The following is a 21181-nucleotide window of genomic DNA, read 5'->3' on the forward strand; positions in this document are numbered from 1 at the left end:
AAAGCGAAATCCCCACCAGATGAGGTGAAGCTCTTAAATGCCTCACACGGCACGAAGCTGAGATGCGCAGCAGTCAGGAGATAAGGCTGTTAGTCTCTTTCTCCCTTATCAAAAACCTTCTGATGGAGTGCAGTTCACTAGCACCCCAGCCCTGCAAAACCCCAAGTCTGGAAGCCCCTCGCCAGCAGCATGTTTTGCTGCACTGCTAATGGTTCTTCTCCATAAAGTTTCTTGAATAACCTTTTCAAGACTGACTGAACACCTACAGCCTTGTTAGCAGGAAGAGCCCATAGTGCGTTCAACGCTATTTTCCTCATTGCATTCCCCTTTCCAATGTCTCGGGGTCACATTTCCAACACTGCCCCATCTGAGTGTCCATCTTGTGATGGTTCAGCATTTACTGAGAGCATTACACTATCCTATGGCAGTCCCACATTCCTTGAGTTATGCATTTTATAACAACTCACTGTCACGTTGATTAAGCCCACGCTTCCTCCCTGCAGGCGAGTACAGCTATCTGGGGACCACACTGTGTCAGGTGGATGTAGAGCCCATGCCCTCTCTCGCCGATATCAGACAGCTGATAGCACTGTATGGAATACTACCCTTAGGTAAGAGCACTGCAGGAATCACTGCAGGGCAGGCTACGATGGCTTTGCCTCCTGTCACTAACGTGCATTTTTACTAGCTTTGACAGGGCTTGATTAATGGTAATCTAAAGCATTTTGCAGTATAATTGTTTTTCAATTAGGCATTCCAAGTGAAGACCGTATCATTTTAATAGTGCATCGAGGAGCTTGCACATGCTATTGTCAGGTATTGTGTTTCCATACCATCTCTGTTCTCATGTTAACAGTTTGTGAATGGCAGCACATAAAAGGAAATCACTTGGGAAAGATAATAGCTAAAACAAGCTCCAGTGATCAAAATTAATCAAGTTAAGGGAAGGGCCAAGGTTGCAATTTACCTTTTACAAGCTGGCTAATGTTACTCAGTATCAAACAATGCAATCATTTAAGGAATTAATCTGAGTATGTTTTGGACATCAGAGAGAGCACTTAAATATGCCCTTGCAGTTTTAAAGCCAGACTTAAGCAGCATCCAGCAAAGCTTTGCTGGGTTAGGTTGTTTGCTTTTAATGTAAAAACCTGCTTCATATTTTGCTTGGGAATGGCACGAAGCCAAGCTCCGCTGATTGCAAGAAGTGCTCGTCTCAAGGGCCTCTTATACTTCACTCGCATCATTTTCAATTTGAGACTTGATTTTGGGGAAGATTTTAACTGGGCATATCCACCCCCAGGCTGTGTCACTATCTGCTCACCCCCTTAATATGGGCAAAATAACATCTCAGCATCATCTGGCAAATGGAGCAAATATGCCACAGCCCTCTCCTTCTCCCTGCTCTATGCATGCCTTCCAGGAAGACAAGCATTTGGGCCACTTGGGGTGCACATACAGCAGGGACCCACCATCCAGCAGAAGGGCTCAGTGTGCCTTAGTTCAGTGCAATGACCCTTCTTTGTCTGCTATTTGGGAAGAAACATCCTTTACCCCCAAGTGAAGAGTGCTCAATCTGAAGAGTCAAGTTAATGGAACATGATGCTACCAGCACCAGCGCTATTCTCCTTAGCCAAAGTCTTCCCATCTGGTTTGGGATAATGCTCAGGGGTTGGCCACAAGCGTGACCGCAGTCAGCTGGGAGACTTGAGCAGTTATCCCTCTCTGCACTGACTCCATGTGGTTTTTCACATATCAGATAACTCCTCCAAGGTTATGTTTTAACACCATCTAATCGAGTGAAATCAAGCCCCAAGACACTCCCAAAGCAGGGGGAGGAAGAAAGCCTGTAAATTTTCTACCATTTATGAAACTGGCAAAAACATCTAAGGAGAAGAGACCCTGGACTAGTTCAACAAACAACATACTTGCAATAGCAGCTTGAAAAATGCCTTTGAGTAAAAAAATATTTCCCAAGCCAAAAAAGTCTCAGGAACGGTTTCACCTTTTGGGCAATACGTTATGGATGACATTTCACTTAATTGGTCTCAGAACTAGTTAATCATTAGATCACTGCATGTAGTTTATTCTTGAGGTTTTCACCTGATAGCAAGGAAAGTTCCAGCTGAAACAGCACTGAGAACACAAGCAGCTGAAATAAGCAGGAGACAATGGTGGAAGACACACTTCATCTTTAACCCTTAGAGGAATTTGCTGCTCCCCTCCATAATACATCTATGTATAACAGTAATAGATTATTAATATTTAGTCATTTTGTACCAAAGGCTGGGTGGCTGACAGCTTCACTACACCCTGCATGGCACTGAAATAATGGCATTTATCTTAGCACCAGGTTCATTGATATCCACGCACAGTGTCTAACCCGCAGAACACAGATAAGTTGGATTTGTTGTTCGGTACCACCCTTGCCTACCTGTCTGCCTTATCAGAAACCTTTCTTTGAAAGGAAATTCTTAAAACTTGGGTATCTATCACCATCAAGCACTTGAACTGTGCTGTATTTCTGCCAGGCTTTCTCAAGTGATGGAGCAGTTACCTTACTGCCCAAACTGAACTTAAACCTAGAGGAGGCAATGAGGCACACTTGGAAGTGCTGAGCACTCGATGCAAGCAAAGCAGAGCAACCAGAAATGCTCACCTAAATGAAATCAAGGGAACAGAAAATGGATTCACTTTCTCCAAGCAGACATTTCACTTGCTCTGCAGCACGCAGCTGCCATGTCCCAGGCTAGGGGATAACACACGCTGCTCTGCAGATGAGCTGATGCCACCCAGCAATGCACAGGAGGGATATAGGGAATAAAAGACTCTAGAACAGGGCTAGCCTAAGTAAGACAGTCAGTTTGAAACATCACTTGTTTTCAGTGGAGAGAAAAAGTGACCTAAAAATGGAGGTGCAGGCAAAAAGTAAACAGAAGAAAGAGAAATGCATGGTAACATCTGGTTTCAAAATCACTGACAAATGCAGCAGTAATAGATAGTCCCATTAGCTTGTTTTCTCTGAAGCTGGAAAGCATCATTTCAGACAGCAGCAGGAAGGAGCTCTGCTAGTCCCGCGTGCAGCACAAATCTACACCTTTGTCCAAGTGCAGGAAGACTTGCTCTGACAAATGCTAAGCTTAAAGTCACAGGATTATCTCATAACTAGGCCTTTGCTTGACATTAGTTAGCAACTGTACACTCAAGTGTGCTATTGCCACAACTCTGGTTACACAGAAGTTAACTCCACAGCTCTTGTGCTATATTAATGAAACAGTGAGTTCACATTATAAAATATTTAACGTGAAGAGCAGAGGTAGAATAGTTTCAACACCTTTATGGAAGACTTAAATGAAAACTATAACAGCACTGTACGACTTTTTACAGGCTCCCAAACAGCCCACGAGAAGGCTCCGTTGGTGAAAGCCTTATTACTAGCTGGCCCCTCTGGTGTTGGGAAGAAGATGCTGGTCCATGCCATCTGCACAGAAACAGGAGCCAACCTCTTCAACTTATCCCCTTCCAACATCTCTAGGAAGTACCCAGGCAAGAGTGGCCTGCAGATGATGCTCCACATGGTTCTCAAGGTACTGTGCTTTGTGTACTGCTCTAGACCACCTTATGATTCCTGGTCCTGAGCCTTGTTTAGCAGGTACACCAGTTACACCAGACCCAGTCCAGATTTGAAACACGCTTCCTGCCTCCCAAACCACTTGCTGACAGCCAAGGATGGAACGCCCCTTGAGAAATCCCTTGTAGTAGCCGTATTTTTCACATCAACATGTCTACAAGCCTTATGTTACCTCCAATAGGAAAAGCATCAGATACAAAGTTTTCTGTTTATGTGCACATCAATCAGGAATGCATTTCATGCAGCATTTAATCACATACCAGACTGGAGGTGGTCACAAATTTCCTCCCTGGGACTATTGCTGCAAAGCAGCTCTCCCCTGTACTGCTCTCCGCTAACCTATCAGCAAGCATTTGAAAAGAGAGAATCTCACTTCAAGATTACTTTAACAGAAACACACAAGAAGTCTGGAAATGAAAGAAGGCATATGAGCTGTGAAGAACATATCCCAAATCCTCATCATGAGATGCTATCCTGGCAGGATTTCTGCTAAGGAAGGAAGCTGGTAAACATTTCCCCCCCTTCCAATCAGAGGCCTGCTAAAAGGCTGAATTCAGATTGGCTTTCCCTGGGATTCAATCAGATGTACTTGATTAAAGCCAGCATTACAACAGTCTTTGTGGCAGGTGCCTCCATCCCCAGGAGAGACAGGTTTCACAATTAAAAGCAGTGCAATCCCCAAGGAGCCCATTTCTTGCTGGTCAAAGCTGCACCCATAGCCCTTTGAGGCTGTAACACTATGTCTAGCATTCCCTATGCCACCAGACTGAGCTAGTACTCTCTCCTCCCCACATTTCAGCCTTCTCTGCTGGCTTTCTGTGCTTTCATCAATAGCAAAGCACACATCTGACTGCAGGCACAGCACACACACACACACACACCATCCCTTCCATTATCCAGTCTCTGCTGGAGCACAGGGCTGTTAAACACAGGAGAAGGGAGGGCAGCATTCTTACACCTATAGAAGGCTCCAGCAGAATGAATTAAGAGGGGAGTGGGTTAATATATACGTTCCAATCAGCATACATAGTATGTATACACATACACAGGCACATATTATACTCATGTATATACATATAACTATGCATCCACACTTATCTATAAAAAAACCTTAGTTTTTCCAGATTATACAAAATCATCTGGCAGCAGCATTATCCAACACCTTCCCAAAGATCAGGGAGAAGCAACTCAGATTTACATCTCTACTGCAACCCCTACAGAAGCACAGATGATACTTTGGCTCTCCTCCACATAGCACTGTGATGTAAGTTGCTCACAGTCAGTCACACTAAATAAGCTCCCAGGTGACCAAAAGATGACTTGTTGCAGCTGCAGCACTGCCCTGAATTCCACTCCTCTCATAACAAAATAGCACAGCACACTCCCTCTTCCCAAAGAATGCTTTGTCTGCACGCTAATTCCTCTACGCATTCATAATGGCATAACACCTGTCTTAGCATCATTCAAGTCGGCTACATTTAATTTCCATTCCTTTGGGTGCTTGACCTCTCCCCGCCACCTCTGTCCCCATGGCTGTGTTGCTAATTTGTCTAATCCCCTCACTATTTTGATTTGGATCGCATAGGTTCTCAGAGCCAGGCTGGAAGCCAGCCTGGTCCACACAACCAGGTCAGCTCCCACCTTTGATCTGGTCTACAACACCAGCTGCCATCACTCGGAGCCGAGTATGTTGTCCTTAGCAGCTTGGAACTCTACCCCTTCCTTCAAGTTTTGTAACTGAGTGCTGGCTGTTGGCAGTTGTTTCATGGAGATGCCCTAAACCAGTGAATAGCACCAGGGAAAGAAAAAATAAATGAAGAGCTCATTTGTTTCACACACAAGAGCCAAACCCAGTTCTTTTTTCCCTTCTGTTATTTCTGGGAGAAGACTACAAGACACATACCAGTCTTGATCCAAAAGAGAGACGCGTGTGTTGCTCAAAGCATGCATTTTTAATGTCACAAGAGGGCAATGACTCCTCAAACCAGAGCAGGAAAGCCCCGACATTTCAATCTGCCTATTGAAAAAAGCTGGGAGCACCAAGCTCTGGCAGTTGCATACTCCATAAAGACACAAAGCCTACCAGGTCAACTCTGCTTCTGGGAAGAGAGGATCTGCCTCAAACAAAGACACAAAGCTCAAACCAGAGCATCCCAGAACATTTCAGCTAAGCTGCATTTCCCATGCATTGAGCCAGCTTGAACTCAAATGGAGTTCTCTGTCAGCTTGTACCAATCAAGGGTCAGCTCTCCCATCACAAACCAACACAGCTGTGCTACAGGTCATATACAAGATGTGAAGAAAAATAGGAAGCATAGGAACAAAATCAGATCCACAGAGGCTCATGGAGGAAAGAAAAAGGCAGATGGCATGATGTGGCATGGTGTAAAACACAGATAGTACATAAGGCTCAACTCCAAGGCAATACAAGCAGCCATCAGGTTAATCACTACCAGAATGACACAGCACTGACCAGGTGAAAAGGTTGGGAAAGGTGGTCAGGAGGAAATACGAGCACAGAAACAAGGGGATTAATGTCTCTATGCAAAAGTTCCACTGACCAGTTCTGCAGTGCAAGCTACAGGTATTTCATCACCATCACTGTCAGGAGACTGCATTATCAGGCTCTTTGGTCATGCTGCATAGCACATTGGAAGCAAATATCTTACACAAAAAAAAGAGTAATTTAGTTGATTTAGGATTAAATGGTACAACCCTTACACTGAGTGGCAACATAATTTCATCAGTGTTGCTTCTTTTCACACTGAATGAGGTTTATTCATTTGTAACCACTGTCCCTATGGACAGGTTGTCTTTAAGACAATCTGAAGAACCAAGTACTGTTTACTTGAGGGCACCGAACATTTCACTGTCAACAGGGACTCCCATTACAGCTGAGATGTGGGAACAGCACTACCAGCCTTCCCTCTAGTTATCCAGGAAGGATTCTTACATTGCTGCAGCACAGCCTGCTAGAAACCCAAACCTTAAGGTGATGAATCTCACCAGCTGCTGATGCTGGGCAGGATTAGAAGGGTGAAGGAGCCATCTGCTGGCAGCTCCTCCAAACCAGGGAGAAGGCAGCAAAGCTAACAACATTTCAATTACAAATTAATTACGTACAGCGCATTTAATTATCCATGGATTCAAACTGTCCGTGGATAATTTAGATGAAGCGCTTTCATAGGGACGTGCAGCATATCTGCCAACAGCGTAAATGAGATGCTCCTGGCAGCCTGATCTGTCATCTGGAGAAGACAACAGAACTCAACACACTGTGTTTGAGCTGCTAGATCACAGCCTACCAACACTAGAAAGATAAAGGTACAAAGCAGCCTGCATCCATAGAATCACAGGGTGGCCTGGGTTGAAAAGGACCACAATGATCATCCAGTTTCAACCCCCTGCTACGTGCAGGGTCACCAACTACCAGACCGGGCTGCCCAAAGCCACAACCAACCTGCATCCAAGTTGTTCCTCCAACACAGAACACACAAGGAAACATCTATTTAAGAGGCAGCTGGCACTGAGTGCATTCATGGTATTTCTGCTTAACTGGGGGACAAAAAAACACCAGAAGAGCACAGGTGTGAAAACAGTGAGAGCCCTTCCTTACCAGTTAAAATGCAACTCTGGGCTGGTTAAAACTTTCAGGCTGTTTGAGAGGGCTGCTAACCACAAAACCACCTCTAAGCCAAATGGGGAAGCTCCCTCCAGACTGCAACAGCCCTGCTGAGAAGACATCACAACTCCCTTTGAAGCACATAAGCAGAGCTCAGCTATTGCCAGCAGCTTAATAGTCTCCATGACCTTCCCCAGCCTTGTTCCCTATGTCACATTGTGCTGCAGCATCAGACAAGCAAGCATAGAGAAAATACTGCAGAAAAGCTGCATTGCTTCTCATCTTCACACAACTGTGGCAGCATGCAGAGAAAAACCACCAGGATGGGACTGTTCTCTAGAGGAAGGAAACAGGCAGCACTACTTTGCATCAGCTTTAGCAGAGAAACAACCCACATCAACATGGAGGTCAGCCACTGTTAGAAAACTCCCCTCAGCAGCGCTGAGTTTGGGGAGGAACTCTGACTCAGAGCACCCACATATCAGAACAGACTCCATAGCACATAAAAAACAAATATTGTCCTTCAAGAAAGCATACATCGCTATTAAAAAACGTGTCACAACTTACCTTTCTGATCTTCTTGAGTCTGAGCCATCCAAAGAATCCTCCCATTCCAGCTCCAGCACAGGATCGGCTGTAACTGCCAGAACCTTCTTCCACCTGCCTTTAAGACTGCCTGTAAGCAGCTAAAAGCTAATTGAATTCACCTGCAATTGCAAATCAGCAGGGTTGATTGCACTTCCTGCAGGTGTGTGAGCTCTGGACTAACAGGATGCCCAGCAGAAAGCCCTGAGCCTAGGAGTGCTGCTGCACAGCTCTGCTCAGTGCAACCACAAACCTGTTCCCTCTGATGTGCATTGCAGAGCGTGTGAGGGTGTAGGAATATGTAAAGCACACCTCTGAAAATAGATAAATAGAAGGTAGATAAGTAGCATCTGACCTCAGATGGGAAGCTGTGCTATTTCAGTCTGTCATTTCCCTCCTGCTTGCTTGCTTGCTAGGCTGAGAAGTTACCCCTTAAGTTGTATGCATAAACATTCACGTTGCTGCTGAGGCCCACATATCCCTTTCTGCAAGGTTTTCATATTGCTTGTCACAAAACCGTCTATGGGTTTCATTATTAATGCTGAATAGCTCTGCTTTCCTCAATGAACTCGGAGGTACCACTTGACATGTTCTAGGGCTGACACATTCCTACAAATAACGTGCCACGTGCCCAAGGTGGCATTGTTTCCACTTCACCCAGCAGCAGCACGGTGAAGCAAACAAACCTCACTGCTTTCATCTGCCATTCTTTTCCTCTCTCTTCAATGCATTTTTACTGCATGGACGCAGCTGTGCTCTTGGCCATAGAAATGAACTGTGGTGCTTTGAAGGAACACGTTCACATCTTAATTCTTCCCGCTCCAGCTGTCAGTCAGGCGCTGAGCTTATGATGTATATAACTTAGTGGTGCTGTGAGCTTCCTTCCTGGAAGCAGCAGCTTCAACTGGAGGGAGGAAAAAAAAGAAATAAGCAGGACAGAAGAATGCTTTCTCGTTACCCATTGACTCCTCAAGCCGTCACTTTTGTTGCTGAGCAAACCAGCACAGCTCTGAGAGCCACTGGAAAGTGATTAAAATTTGGCAAGCAGAATGTCTAAACCACTGGCGTTTCTATAGCAATAGGGAGAGTGCAAGATGTGAAGAAGCCTGTAGCATTGCTGCCATCCTGCTGTGAACCAGAGGTATAGTGCTCTGACTTTGGAGCCGGAAAGCCCGTTTCTATTGACCCCCGCCCCACTCCCCCTTTCCAGTTTAACAGGCTCCATTTTAATTCTCAGGCTGACTGCGAATTAAATATTACGTTGTAAACCAGATTGCCTACCAGCCTATTTTGCTTAAGGGTTCCTTTTGCAGCCGAATTTGGGTTGGGAAGTGCAGCATAAGCACAGCAAGTCAGAATGATCCAATCTAGGATGAGTCCTCACCTTTAGCTTCCTAAACAGAATCCATTTGATGTGCCAACACTACCGAGCAGAGCCAACACTGCTAACGAGTGCTGCTCATTTCTGGGGGTGGAAAAAAAAATAAATAAACCCAGCAAATTGTAACTGCTGAAATATGGATTCGGAAGCATAATTACAGGCACCCAGCTATGAAATTGTAGCCATTTTAATCAACTTCTTGCATTCCCTCACCCATTTTCTCTTAGGTGGCCAAGCAGATGCAGCCTTCAGTCGTGTGGATCGGAGACACAGAGAAAACATTCTACAAAGCAGTGCCGAGGGCTGAAGAACAGGTGAGGTGCTCCTTTCTCATTTTGGTGCTGGTAATTTCCCCTGTTGCTTTACAGCCAACACAAAGGAGCAGGCGTATTTCTCAGCTCAGCACATACCTGTATGACCGGACCTGCCGAAGCTTGCTTGATCATCACTTGTCTCACTGAAGTGTTTTATTTTACTTTTAAGAGAGTCTTGTGACCTCTCGGGGGCTCTTAAGAAGTCACATTTCTCTTCTACCCAGCCGTACTTGCTGTATTTAAAAATAGTCCAGTCACTGCTCATCAGTGCACTGAAAAGCAGGAGAGAATAATGGAGAATTTCAAAACACGAGGCAAGAAACTGAAAGTTAAGCTGAGCTTAAATTGTTCGGGTCTATTAATTTGAGAAATTGGATGGAGCCGAAGTGAACAATAAGGTAACGGGGATAAATTTCCACTGCGAAAGCAGAGAGCATATATTAATCAGTTATGTTTACCGATCATTTTCTTTGGGCTCCCCATAGTCCTGTTTGCTTCCATTCCTTCCTGTCTTGTGTAGCTTCCCCACCAGAAAGAAAATTAAAACACTGCCCAATAGGCACAGCAACTCAGCTGCCGCAGCAGAGAGTTGTTCACCTGAAGTCCTGATTAGATTCATGCTGCTTGCAAAATAGTTCACAGCATTAAACCTTGTTTTACCCCTAAGGCAAGTGCTTTGTGTTTAGGCTGCACAATGGACACAAGCCTGGTGACTTGGAAGACCCCATCACATTGGATGAGGCCACTGAGTGCTGAGAGGGCTGTGTGAGCTCACAGGTGTGAAGGGCTTGATGCCCTCTAGTGGTTCTTATACTGGGAGCGAACGTTCAAGTGCAAATGGGGATTAAAATGAAGATTAGAGGCCAAAGGTTGCCTGGAGTACTCATGAGCTTTATCTGTTTTGAAAGGAAAAATAATAAAGTAGCCTCTGTCCAATCCTCTGTAAAGGGTGCAGAGCAGTCAGATATCAAATACGTTATGGTAACCCAGTTGCCGTGGATGACATGCAAGCAGTTAAGCCACTCAGACTTAAACAAATAGGGGTCACCTTCACCATTCACCCCACTTTTCTCCAGCTCAGGTGCACACAATGGCTGAGATCCTAGCTTGCCTCTGTGACAGGTCCTCTTGCTACTGATATATTTCTTTCAAGGTGGAGGAGATAATATCAGTGTTCAGTACATATCCATTAAATGGGTTCACTCTGGACACACATTACCTTCAAAAGTGTAGCGGGAGCTGCTGGCACACAAATGCCAGTCAATAGGCTTAACAAGAGCAGAATCTTTCCCTTGTCTCTAGCACTCATAATTTGAAAACTAAGATTCCCACAGGCTAAGCAATTGAGCACCCACAACAAATGAAGGACTAATGGGAATCCATGAATATCAATCACCCCAAAAAACTGATGCTCTAAACGTAGGGGATAAATTGGGACCTATTTTTGTGAGACAGGAGTCAAACGATTTAATAATTCTCTGCATCTTCTGACAAAGCATGTTTTCCCAGCAGAAGACTTCATTAATCTAAGGAAGGCTGGTCTGAAATTGAGGCAAGGTAGCCACCAACTGAATAGCAAAAAGCACACACCTGGAGTAAGATTCTCCACTGAGTGTGACTGACTGGGGCGTTAAGCCTCAGTTATTTGTGGAGAGGCTTCAAAGTCATCAGACTTTTCTGAGTACACAGAATCATAGAACGGCTTGGGTTGGAAGGAACCTCAAGGATCATCAAGCTCCAACCCCTGCCACATGCTGGGCCACCAGCCTTCATCTCTAATAGTAGACCCCTAACCCAGTTATTCATCTGTAGAGTAACACCACAGCAATCTGATGAAGCTTCTTCCAACTGATTGCCACTTGATCCTCATCAAACTTCAGTAGCCAGTGAAAAGTTTTGCTCAGCAGTCAGCTGTTCTGCAGATAAAAGTTGAATAGGTATAATAAGGTCAAACAGCAATTGTCATAAAGATCTGAGTTAAAGGGCTGAGATTCTCAGCAAGGTAAATACAAAGAAGAAATCAGGGGGTGTGTTTTTCATATTGAAAACATCAGTAGGGGTTGGTAGATGACAACCTCCATGAGCTATGAGAATTCCAGGCCAGGTTACATCCCCATGAGTTCTTCCTATCCATTAGGTATCACCAAGCGCACAGGTCCAAGTAATATTTCTTGAACTAAAAAAATGAGGATTTCCTACTTTAAACGAGTTGTTGCTTCCTTCCTGCTTTCCAGGAGTGAGCCAGCAGAAACACACATAAAATACACTAGCACTGAAACCCACAAATCCCTGGGCAGAAATCAGTTTGCGGAAGACAAAGGTTTCCTACTTAGGTTGAGCATCTAGTCTGTTTGTACTAAATGCAAAGAAACTAGTAGAAAAAAACAACCCAAATCCCACTGCATATAGCATGTCTATGTATAACACACATCCCTACATTATTCATATCTACAGTTGTTACTTCACCTCATTAACTCTAAATTGTCAGTACCGATAACAGCTCTTTCCTCCTTGTATTCACATGCGTACTCTGAAGATTAATCCAAAACGTCTGGAAAAGATTCTCCCCAAATTCCTGAAGGCTTTGAAAGCAGAGGACAGAGTGCTGCTAGTGGGGACCACCAGCCGGCCCTTTGATGCTAAGATCAAACCTTTCTGCAAAGTCTACCAAAAAATCATCCTGATCCCTCGGCCTGACTATGCTTCTAGATTTGGCAAGTATCTCAAGTCTTTCTGACAACTGCTGCTGCTCATCCTCAGAACTGGTTTTCCGCAAGCTTGTTTGGAGCACACTGAGCACAACCCAAGATATTATGTCACTGTGTGAAGGATAAAGTCCCACTTCAAGGCACATTTGTTAAGCTTTCATTTTACGCAGGGAATATGAATTTCCATCACTCGTATCTCATCTCCACATTCTAAACAATGGGCCTCTCCATGAACAGGACCGTGTCTGGTTCCATATTGCACTTAATAATGTGAATTACTGCAAGAAAAATGGTAGTTTGTTCACATCCTTCAGAAGTGGCTGGTAGACGGGCTTTTGTTCCCACAGGTATCATTTTCTTCTGATTGTATCATGTGGTTTAATACGCTTTTCTGGGTACTACGTAGTCTGGATGTGGCTGTTGAGGTTCAGTCTAAAGATGATGTGGAAGAAAGATTTAGGACTATTCACAGTGATACCAAACAGTTCTAAGCCAGGACTCTCAATGGTACATTTCTCCCACCAGAAGTTCCTAGCATGAATATCCCTATTGATCACCACATCAAGGAGAACAGACTCCTTTCATGCCACTGATCTCTGGTGAGATCATATCCCAAAAGAATACAGAATGAAAAGAAACCGCATTCAGTCCGGAGACCTCGCTTCACAATTGTGCTCTGAGTAAACCAGACAATATTGCTCCACATCTTCATCTCGTTACAAAATGATGCAACTGTGTTTTGAAGTCCATTTCTGCGCTGCCTTTCAAGGAGGCAGCCAAGGTACTGAGATGATGCATGTATGGGAAAGCTCAAGACAGATTTTGACTGCCTAGCACGTTGTAAATCTCTCCCACATTCAATAATTTTCAGCGTGGATGGGAAACGGTTCTTAAGCAGGCTAACATGTGTTTCATGTTAGGTTACAGCTCTGATTAATTGCTAACAGATAAGGGACTTGAATAAGACCTAGAAAAAGGAGGTGATAGCAGCTGAATTTAGCTACGTTCACTCCTGGGGACTGAACCTGTCACATTCTGGGATTCTCACCACTAATTTGGAGTCAGAAGGGCCAGCAGAAGGGATTTCAGCTTGCAAACCTCAGAACGCCCAAAAAACTTAACTCTAGGCTTTTTAAAGGAGATTCAACTTGTAGTTTTAGTTCTTTGACTTTGTCCCATTTAAAGGCAGTGCCTGGCTTGTACTTCAGCTCACAGCTTCCCTGGCATTCAATGGAAAGAAGGTCATTTCCATCGTGGCAATTTCCATTGTCTGACAGCCAACGTGGGAACTGAAGAAATATTTTTTGGCCATGGCCTAACAACCACATGTTGCCACAGTGCACAGACTTTGCCCATTAACTACAACCTTCCTTTTGCTACAAACCAGAGAACTCCAATCTGTGCATGGTGGCAAACGTGCAGTGGAAACCATTAGGTTGATAACACCAACTTCCCACCCAGCCTTTCCAAGATAGCCCATTTGATTACAAATCACAAGTCAACAACAACAACTTATTGCTCTGATTACTTCAGTTTTGTAAGCAAAATCTCAGGCAATTCAGGTATCATTGGACTAAGCAGTTGGCAGCTACAAGAAACAAGCATGTCTGCCATTATTCAAGAAGCAAAATGCCAATCACAGAGACATTTACACCCACATACAACACATGCCTGCAGAGCCGGAGGCATTGGGCTTCAAAACCAGACTTGAAGTCCCCATGGCAGCACTCTGCTCAGGGAGGAACCCCAACCCTAACCTTAAGGTGACCCATCATGTCACCCAAATAAAGCCAGGCTGTTAACAGAGGTGTACGTCCAAATGGGAAAATACTGGACAAGTTTCCTTTCCACATATTCTCACAGGCTTATTTAAGTATCCCTACCCATTTTTACATTGTGTGCCCATCATGCAGAACTATTTCTCCTGCTTTTCTTAACACATGTCTTTGGCATTCTCTCTCTTTCTATTCGGGACTCTGCTAAACAGTGTTATGGAAGCACATCATCACACAGCACGGTGGAGAGATCACCAAGCTGCTGAGCATCAGCTGCCTAGCCAAGCTGTCGGATGGCTTCACCCAGGGCCGCATCGTGCAGGCAGTACAGGCAGTGCTGAGCGAGCTGCGCCTCCTGCAGATGGCCAGGAAGCCCCTGTGCACTGCTGAGTTCCTCACCCCACTGGCCAGCCAGGACCCGGTGTACAATGAAGAAGAGGAAGCATTTAAGGTGATGTTAGCACAGCTCTTAACTGGTTGTCCCTCCTCATCCACCCTTGTCTGGGCACATTCTAGCTGGGGATCTGCTCATTCTGCTGGTGCCCTTGCATGCATGGATAAATGATGCATGTGCTGTTAGTGCAGTGCATCCATCTTTTGCTTGGTGGGAGCTGCTACATGTAAACCTGGCTGTATTTTCTTCAGGAGGTGAAGAGCTGGGACATGGGACACCCAGGATCCTCAGGGTGTTTCAGAATCAAATTCTAAGTCCTTTTCTTAACACTTTCTCAAATGAGAAACTTCTCACACAAGTTTTTGTCTGAAGGATTCAAAAAGTGATTTTCCACTCCCAGGGCCATAAAATATTTAAGGCAAACACTGCTGTGCTGCGTGCCCCTACAATACACGTGGATCATGCTGCAAAGAGGCAGTCAGCATGGCAGGGGTGGGCTGGGGTTGGGCTACAGGTGATCTAAAAGGTCTTTTCCAACCTCAGTGACTCTATGATTCAATGATTCCATGGATGTGCTTGCAGACCGTGGAGGTCCCCCACCAAGAGGCTTCCTTTCCGTTCTGCCCTTCGCACATCCCTTGGCTCTGCATCCCCATAGTGCCTTGCAGACAAATAGGATGCAGTCTCTAGCAGCTTGGTCCAAACCAACTTCCACTGCTAACCTAATGATAGAGGAGATTTCTCCCAGCCCTACTGAATGCTCTCCAATTTCCACCTTGAGCCATTTGGCTCACTCAGCATAGGCAGCATTTGTGATATTTGGCAAATTACTCTTGTTTTCCTCGTGCTTCCTATCTAAACCAATATCTTTCCTCGGGGAGAGGCTAATGGTTTAGCGTTACAGCACAGAAATAAGCTCGTATCATTCCCAGCTCCAAGTGGTAATCCATTTGTGCCCTGAATCACGAGAGCTGGCATTTAGCACAAGTTTAACTCAGAAATGCTGTTCCACTTACCACAGACGTGCCAGTTTTGTACAGCAAGGAGCATGCAGGCAGCACTTCATTTTGAACACCGCTACTGTCACTCTCAGCATCCCACGGCCATCATTTCCTTGCGTTAATTACAGCCCTTAAGAAAGTGTTTCCTTTTATCTGTGTTAAATTTGTTTCCCTTTAAATGTCACAGAACCCAGTCTCAGCACCCGTAATATGGCACAGGGGAAGAGGACTGTCAAAATGGCCTCGTGCATCAATTAACTCAGTATCTTCATCTCCCCGCACACAGAAGGACCTTTTTCCTGAGCCTCTAATCATTGCCATTGCTGGACCTCTTCTGTTGCTTTGCTTTATCCCTTTTGAAGTGGGGTGGCTAAAACTTAAAGCAAGCATTCAAAGTGAAGATTAGCGCTGTGATGAATCTTTGATTCCTATTCACTGGAAACATGAATCTCCCTGTTTGACATTTATATTCCGCCAGCGTTCCGAAATGAATATAAATAATGCAAAAATTTTGTGATAACGTGATTCCTTTGTCCAATTTACTCAAATTTCTGGCCCAATTATCCATCCGCCATGTTTCAGAAATGAAAAATTACCGCACCAGTGGGATTGATACAAACCCTTGCACAGAAATAACAGGAATCCTACAGAGCAACGGGTGCTCAGCCAGTACTCCAGCTCTGCCTGGCAGTGGCTGATATGAAACACATGTAAGAGGTAGGAAAGCCCTTACCAGAGAGCTGTGGATGTCATTCCTGAAGGTTTTTAACTCTGATCTGTCACATGGAAGCACACGGCAACAGCCCATCACTTACATCCTCAGCTCAGGTGCTGGTGGGTTCTAGTGATAAACCTCTTCTTTTAGGCATGTCTGAGGAGCTGGCTTCATTAAGCCCAGGTAGCTGTCCTGCTAACCAAAGAGTCAGAAGCAAACGGTGTCGCATGCCCATTAGCAGGTAGCTTGCTGCATTTGAAAACACAGATTCATAGAATAACAGATTCATTCTGGTTGAAAAAGTCCTCTCTGATCCTCAAGTCCAACCCCAGGGCACCCCATCATCCCAACCCTCAGTGCCACACCTCCACAGTTATGGAATACCTCCAGGAATGGTGAACCCAACACCTCCAAGGGCAGCCTTGCCCACTGCAGCACAGCTCTTTACAAGAATAAATTGTTCCCAATACCCATCGTGCACCATAGGAAACAGTGGTGGCATTAAACAGTGGTCTGTGGCCAAAGGAAAGACTTCCATTTTAAGCAGCAGCGTATGGACGAGTACAGCCAAAGGGGAACGAATGTGTTTTATCAATCATGTCAGCACCTAGTGGCACGTTAATCTCTGCTGTGGGCAGGCCTTGCTGATAGAGTTCTGTGTGTACATATGGGGATTGACTAATTCCCACACAGTACTAATTTTAAAGCACTGCCCTCTCTTTCGTTTTACATTATATTTAACGTGGCCTTGTTGACATTACAGCCCAGGAGCTTGGCAAGCGTGCGGAGCGACTGCACCAAAACCGTTTACAAGTCACAGGACTGTGAACAGGCATCTGAAAGCAATAAACAGGTTTTTAATGTTCGGGGTTTGTTTGGTTTCTTAAGCTCTCTCATTGAAATAAAAACTGTCTGGGTCGATTTGCAGAACCATGAGAAGCATATGCTTTGTCCGCTGCCAAGTTTCAGGCCAGAAAGGGTTTTGACAAGAGCTATACGCCTCGGAAATAGGGTTGATCATAGAAGTTCTAACATTACCATAACTATAGCAACACAAAAATGGCCCAGCTAAGTATTCCTGTTAATGAGACACGCTTCAAGCAGGCAATCACCGTACTACTGGTTATAATAACATCCTCAAGAGATCTAAAGGCTTTATTTCTGCTGCTCCACAAACTGGCCAGGGTTTTTAAGACTTGTGTAAGGAATGCTCCATTGTAACACTAAAAGGTCTCTTAACTGTCTTTTTTTTTCCCCCCTTACATGTTATTACAACATACCTGTGCTTTCTGGTTCTCCAGGCTTGGTATGCCAAGACACCGCTGAGCCGAGCACGAATCAAAGCAGCAGCAAAGAGAGAGAAAGCAGGGAGAGGGAGAAAGAAATAAGAAGATGAAGGAAAAGAAAAACACCAGCTTCCTCCAGAATTCTGTATTCGGCATCACTGGACAAGGGGGAGATGTTAGGAAAGCAGGCATTCTGGAATAAAGCATCACAAGTTACAGCTGTCTCGGGAAAGAGAACTCATTTCTGAAGGTATTTTTCAATGTTAAAGAATGGGATGAGACATCAGTGTGACGAGTAGCTCTCAGAGGATAAAGAGTTAATGACCATAGATTTGCTCAAGCATTATTTATTCCAAGAGGTTTTAGGGGGCAGAGGGGTTCATTACTCAGAACTGTAACATGCCATCAACTTTTAGGCTACCCTCATTTATTTCAGCAAGTAACTCTCCTTAAAAATTGATGTCACGTTAATGTCTTTCATTACTTTAATATCCTATATGCTTTATAAAACTAACTGCTTTATCTATCTGTAAGCCTAACGTGTTACAGTTCTCAATAAAACTATTACGGCCGTAAAGACTGCTTTTTAATTGGGGTGTATTATAAGACACTTAACGCCATATATTTACATAGCCACGTGAGGACCAGCACTCCTTTACCTTTTGATGCATCAGCATGGATAGATTAATGTATGCATTCACAGAAAGCAACACTAAAAGCAGAGCCAAAGCAAAGGGCGACATTCAGCTTGGTGGAGGAGGTGGGGGTAGAGCTGAACTTCCTGCTCGTGGTGAGAAATCAACTGGAATAAGATGCTCCTGGAAGTCCTGGAAGAGGGAGGTATAAGACTGGAAAGATTCCTGTGGGTACAGAAAACAAGTCAGGTAATCATATCATTGAGCACAGCAGAGGGGTCTGGCTGGCTCTGGTTAATAAAGTGAGATTTCTCACTGAGGGAGGAGCAGGCTGCTGTGCTAAGACAGCAAACTCCCGTTTCTTGTGGTTCTCATCGCCCAGCCCCTTCGGCCACCTGGCACAGGGCTCCCCTGGATGTCAGCCCTCCAGCCTTGAGGCTGCATCCCCTGAGGGACCCACATTACAGGAGAGGAAACGTTTGCCAGATCCTCGTGCAAAGCCACAGGGATTTGTGAGGCTGTGTGAGTCTTCCAGCAGCCTCCAGCCATCCAGCAGCAATCCAGCTGCCAGAGCCTCACCATGACCCACACAAGGGACTGCTGAATACAAGTTTCCAGGCCCTGGATTTAATCATTTCCAACAGAGCAGCCTCAGCATTTGGCTTTCCTTTCTTTACTCCTTCCTTGCAGACTCTGCCTTTGCAACCTTCTTCTTGGTAGCTTGCAGAAGGCTGATGTGTGCATAATGTGATGAGGTGGGGATGAAGCAGGCAGCAGGTTGGCTCCCATAGCAAAGCCAGCAGAAAGCAAGAAACTCTGCCATGTTTAGCTGCCTTTAGTTGAGCTCAAGCCCTTCTCTTGGGGGGCTGAGGAGCAATTGTAATGCTGTTTATAATTATTATTACAGAAAGTGCAGCTACTTGAAAATGAAGCTGTCGCATCAAGCAGAGCCAGGCAACAGTAATTTCAGTGTCAGTGGCTGAACTATTGAATTAAGTGGCTGGATCTGCTGCAGAGGCTAACCGCACTAACCACGGTCCACACACCGCGCTGCCATGCCAAGGTGCTTTAAAGAAAAGCATGGCAAAGCCCACTGCAGGCATTGCGCAGCTCTTTGCAGGTGCACCCTCCTTGCATGGCAGCCCTAACACCTGGCGAGGAAGAAAAAACCCCTTTCATAGAACCATAAAATCATTCCAATTGGAAAAGATCTCTCAGATCCCCAAGTCCAGCCTCAGCCCACCCCACCGTGCCCACTGACCACATCCCTCAGTGCCACATCTACACAGCTCTTGAATACCTCCAGGGACGGTGACCCTGGGTGGTGAAGCACACCCCATCCCCTGCACAGCCCCCAGCAAGAGGCTGGGTTGTTTCAGGTCCAGCACCTCGAGCAGGCAGGGCATTGGGATGCTTTGTGGGAGGCAATCCACAGCAAAGTTGAGCAACGAATCTGTCATGCCCATTTATATATGTAAGTGATCGAGAGAATTATCAACTGAATTATTTAAATGTCCCATTACTATTAAATTACTGGGCATTCATTGTATGAACAGTCATAATACAGTAACTAATTTGGTATTAATGTGAACGTCAGCGTTTCATTGCAGTTATTTTGTACTTCATCATCAGATAATTTACCAATAAATTAATTGGCTTAATTGCTTCCTCCAAACCTGGGAGAACTACATATGACATGACTTTTAAAAAGCATTCCTGCTCACTCCCTGCCTTTCTGCAGTAACTACAGCAAGCAGGACCCTCCCCCACACACACACCCTGAAAACTCTGGTTCTAAGGGAGGGATGTTCCTAAGAAATCCTTGTTCTCATCAAAAACCTCATGAAAGCCAAAGTGCAATTAAAGGAATAAACAGTGAATGGGCGCAGAAACGCGGCACCATCTAGGTTGGAACAGACCACCAACCTGGCCAACTGGGCACCAGCACCAAACCACTTCCAACAAGTGCCACGTCCCATAAACACCTTCAGGGATGGGAACCCACCACCACCCTGGGCAAATCCCTAAGCATCTGGGAGCACCCAGGTGCAGGGCACAGACCCTAGACACTATCCCTGCCCCATAAATCTCCCAGACAGCCCTTGCTGGGAGCAGAGACAGCCAGTACCATGAGGTAATGCTTTCACAATGTGCTCAGCTATTATTAGCCCCCTGGTTTATGCTGAGGGTTCAGGTTATGCCGCTGTGGCCAAAGTCCTTTAATCAGGTGCTGCAGGGCCCATTAAAAGCAGTGCCAACAGTTGTTGGTTATCCCTGCCAGTTTCACGGGAGCCTTTTTTTCCTTGCTAGCCTGCATGGAGTGATCCAGAGGCAGGGTTGTGGGGAACACCATTCCCCCAACACAGGGATTGCCGCACCCAGCATCAAACCTTGCAGTCAATGGCAATGAGTCTCTGTGAGCAGGCACTCCCAGCAGCTTAGGAAATACTTACTGCTGCTTTCCCCTCAAGGAGATGGAAGTGCAACCTTGCACAGAGCTCGGTGCTTTGGCACGTGCTCCTCCACCATCGGGAAGAAATCAGCCCAAGCACAAAGCAGGGCCATATTGGTGGCGATTGACCCAACCCACCCCAAGGGGAGCAGCATCGCATTTTGGGGCCCATCACAAGGGAACGCATCCACCAACAACCTGCCAACACGGCGGGAGTTTATTGCTTAAGATACCATTAGATTATTATTTTTAAGACATTTCTCAGCAAAACCCCCCAAATCCTGTAATACAAAGTGAAACTGACTGTTCTATTAGAAAACTGCTGATGCAGGATGGGAGTTAAAGTGTGGAAATGTTATAATTGACTTTTCTGCTAGTAGCAAAATGTCATTTTTTCTTAATACTTCCTAAGTCAGTAATGCATTTCAAAAGCTTCTGATGCCACTACCACAACAGGACTTACAAATTAGCACATTTTTTAGCTTTTCATTAAACACAATACAAAAAGTCTCATCATATTAGGGTTTCTCTCCTCATTATTGAAAGTACTGCGACTTTGGAACTTCTCGCAGCAAATTATAATGCACTCAGCCTGGGCCCATTGTAAATCAGGACTTCAAAAAGGGTGTCACGTAGTCGGTCCTCTTTAAGCACTGAAAATATCAGAGTCTATTTGAAAACGCCT

General features: G+C 45.1%; 1 protein-coding gene and 1 long non-coding RNA gene across 2 annotated transcripts in view; one reads left to right on the forward strand and one right to left on the reverse strand.

Moving 5' to 3' along the window:
- The window catches only part of LOC140255008 (uncharacterized), a 51862-nt gene extending 43971 nt beyond the window's left edge, over positions 1–7891 (reverse strand). Inside the window, exon 1 of the long non-coding RNA XR_011904361.1 lies at positions 7818–7891. This is a non-coding gene — a long non-coding RNA (uncharacterized lncRNA). The remainder of the gene's footprint in view (positions 1–7817) is intronic.
- Positions 1–18026, forward strand: part of IQCA1 (IQ motif containing with AAA domain 1) — an 82851-nt gene extending 64825 nt beyond the window's left edge. The window contains exons 14-19 of the mRNA XM_072342232.1: positions 504–611; positions 3385–3584; positions 9444–9530; positions 12067–12244; positions 14226–14464; positions 17425–18026. Of these exons, the coding sequence (XP_072198333.1) occupies positions 504–611; positions 3385–3584; positions 9444–9530; positions 12067–12244; positions 14226–14464; positions 17425–17511 (899 nt within the window). The 3' untranslated portion in view covers positions 17512–18026. The remainder of the gene's footprint in view (positions 1–503; positions 612–3384; positions 3585–9443; positions 9531–12066; positions 12245–14225; positions 14465–17424) is intronic.
- Positions 18027–21181: the final 3155 nt, after the last annotated feature.

This window comes from Excalfactoria chinensis, chromosome 7 (genome assembly GCF_039878825.1).
Source record: "Excalfactoria chinensis isolate bCotChi1 chromosome 7, bCotChi1.hap2, whole genome shotgun sequence".
NCBI classification, from domain to species: Eukaryota; Metazoa; Chordata; class Aves; order Galliformes; family Phasianidae; genus Excalfactoria; species Excalfactoria chinensis.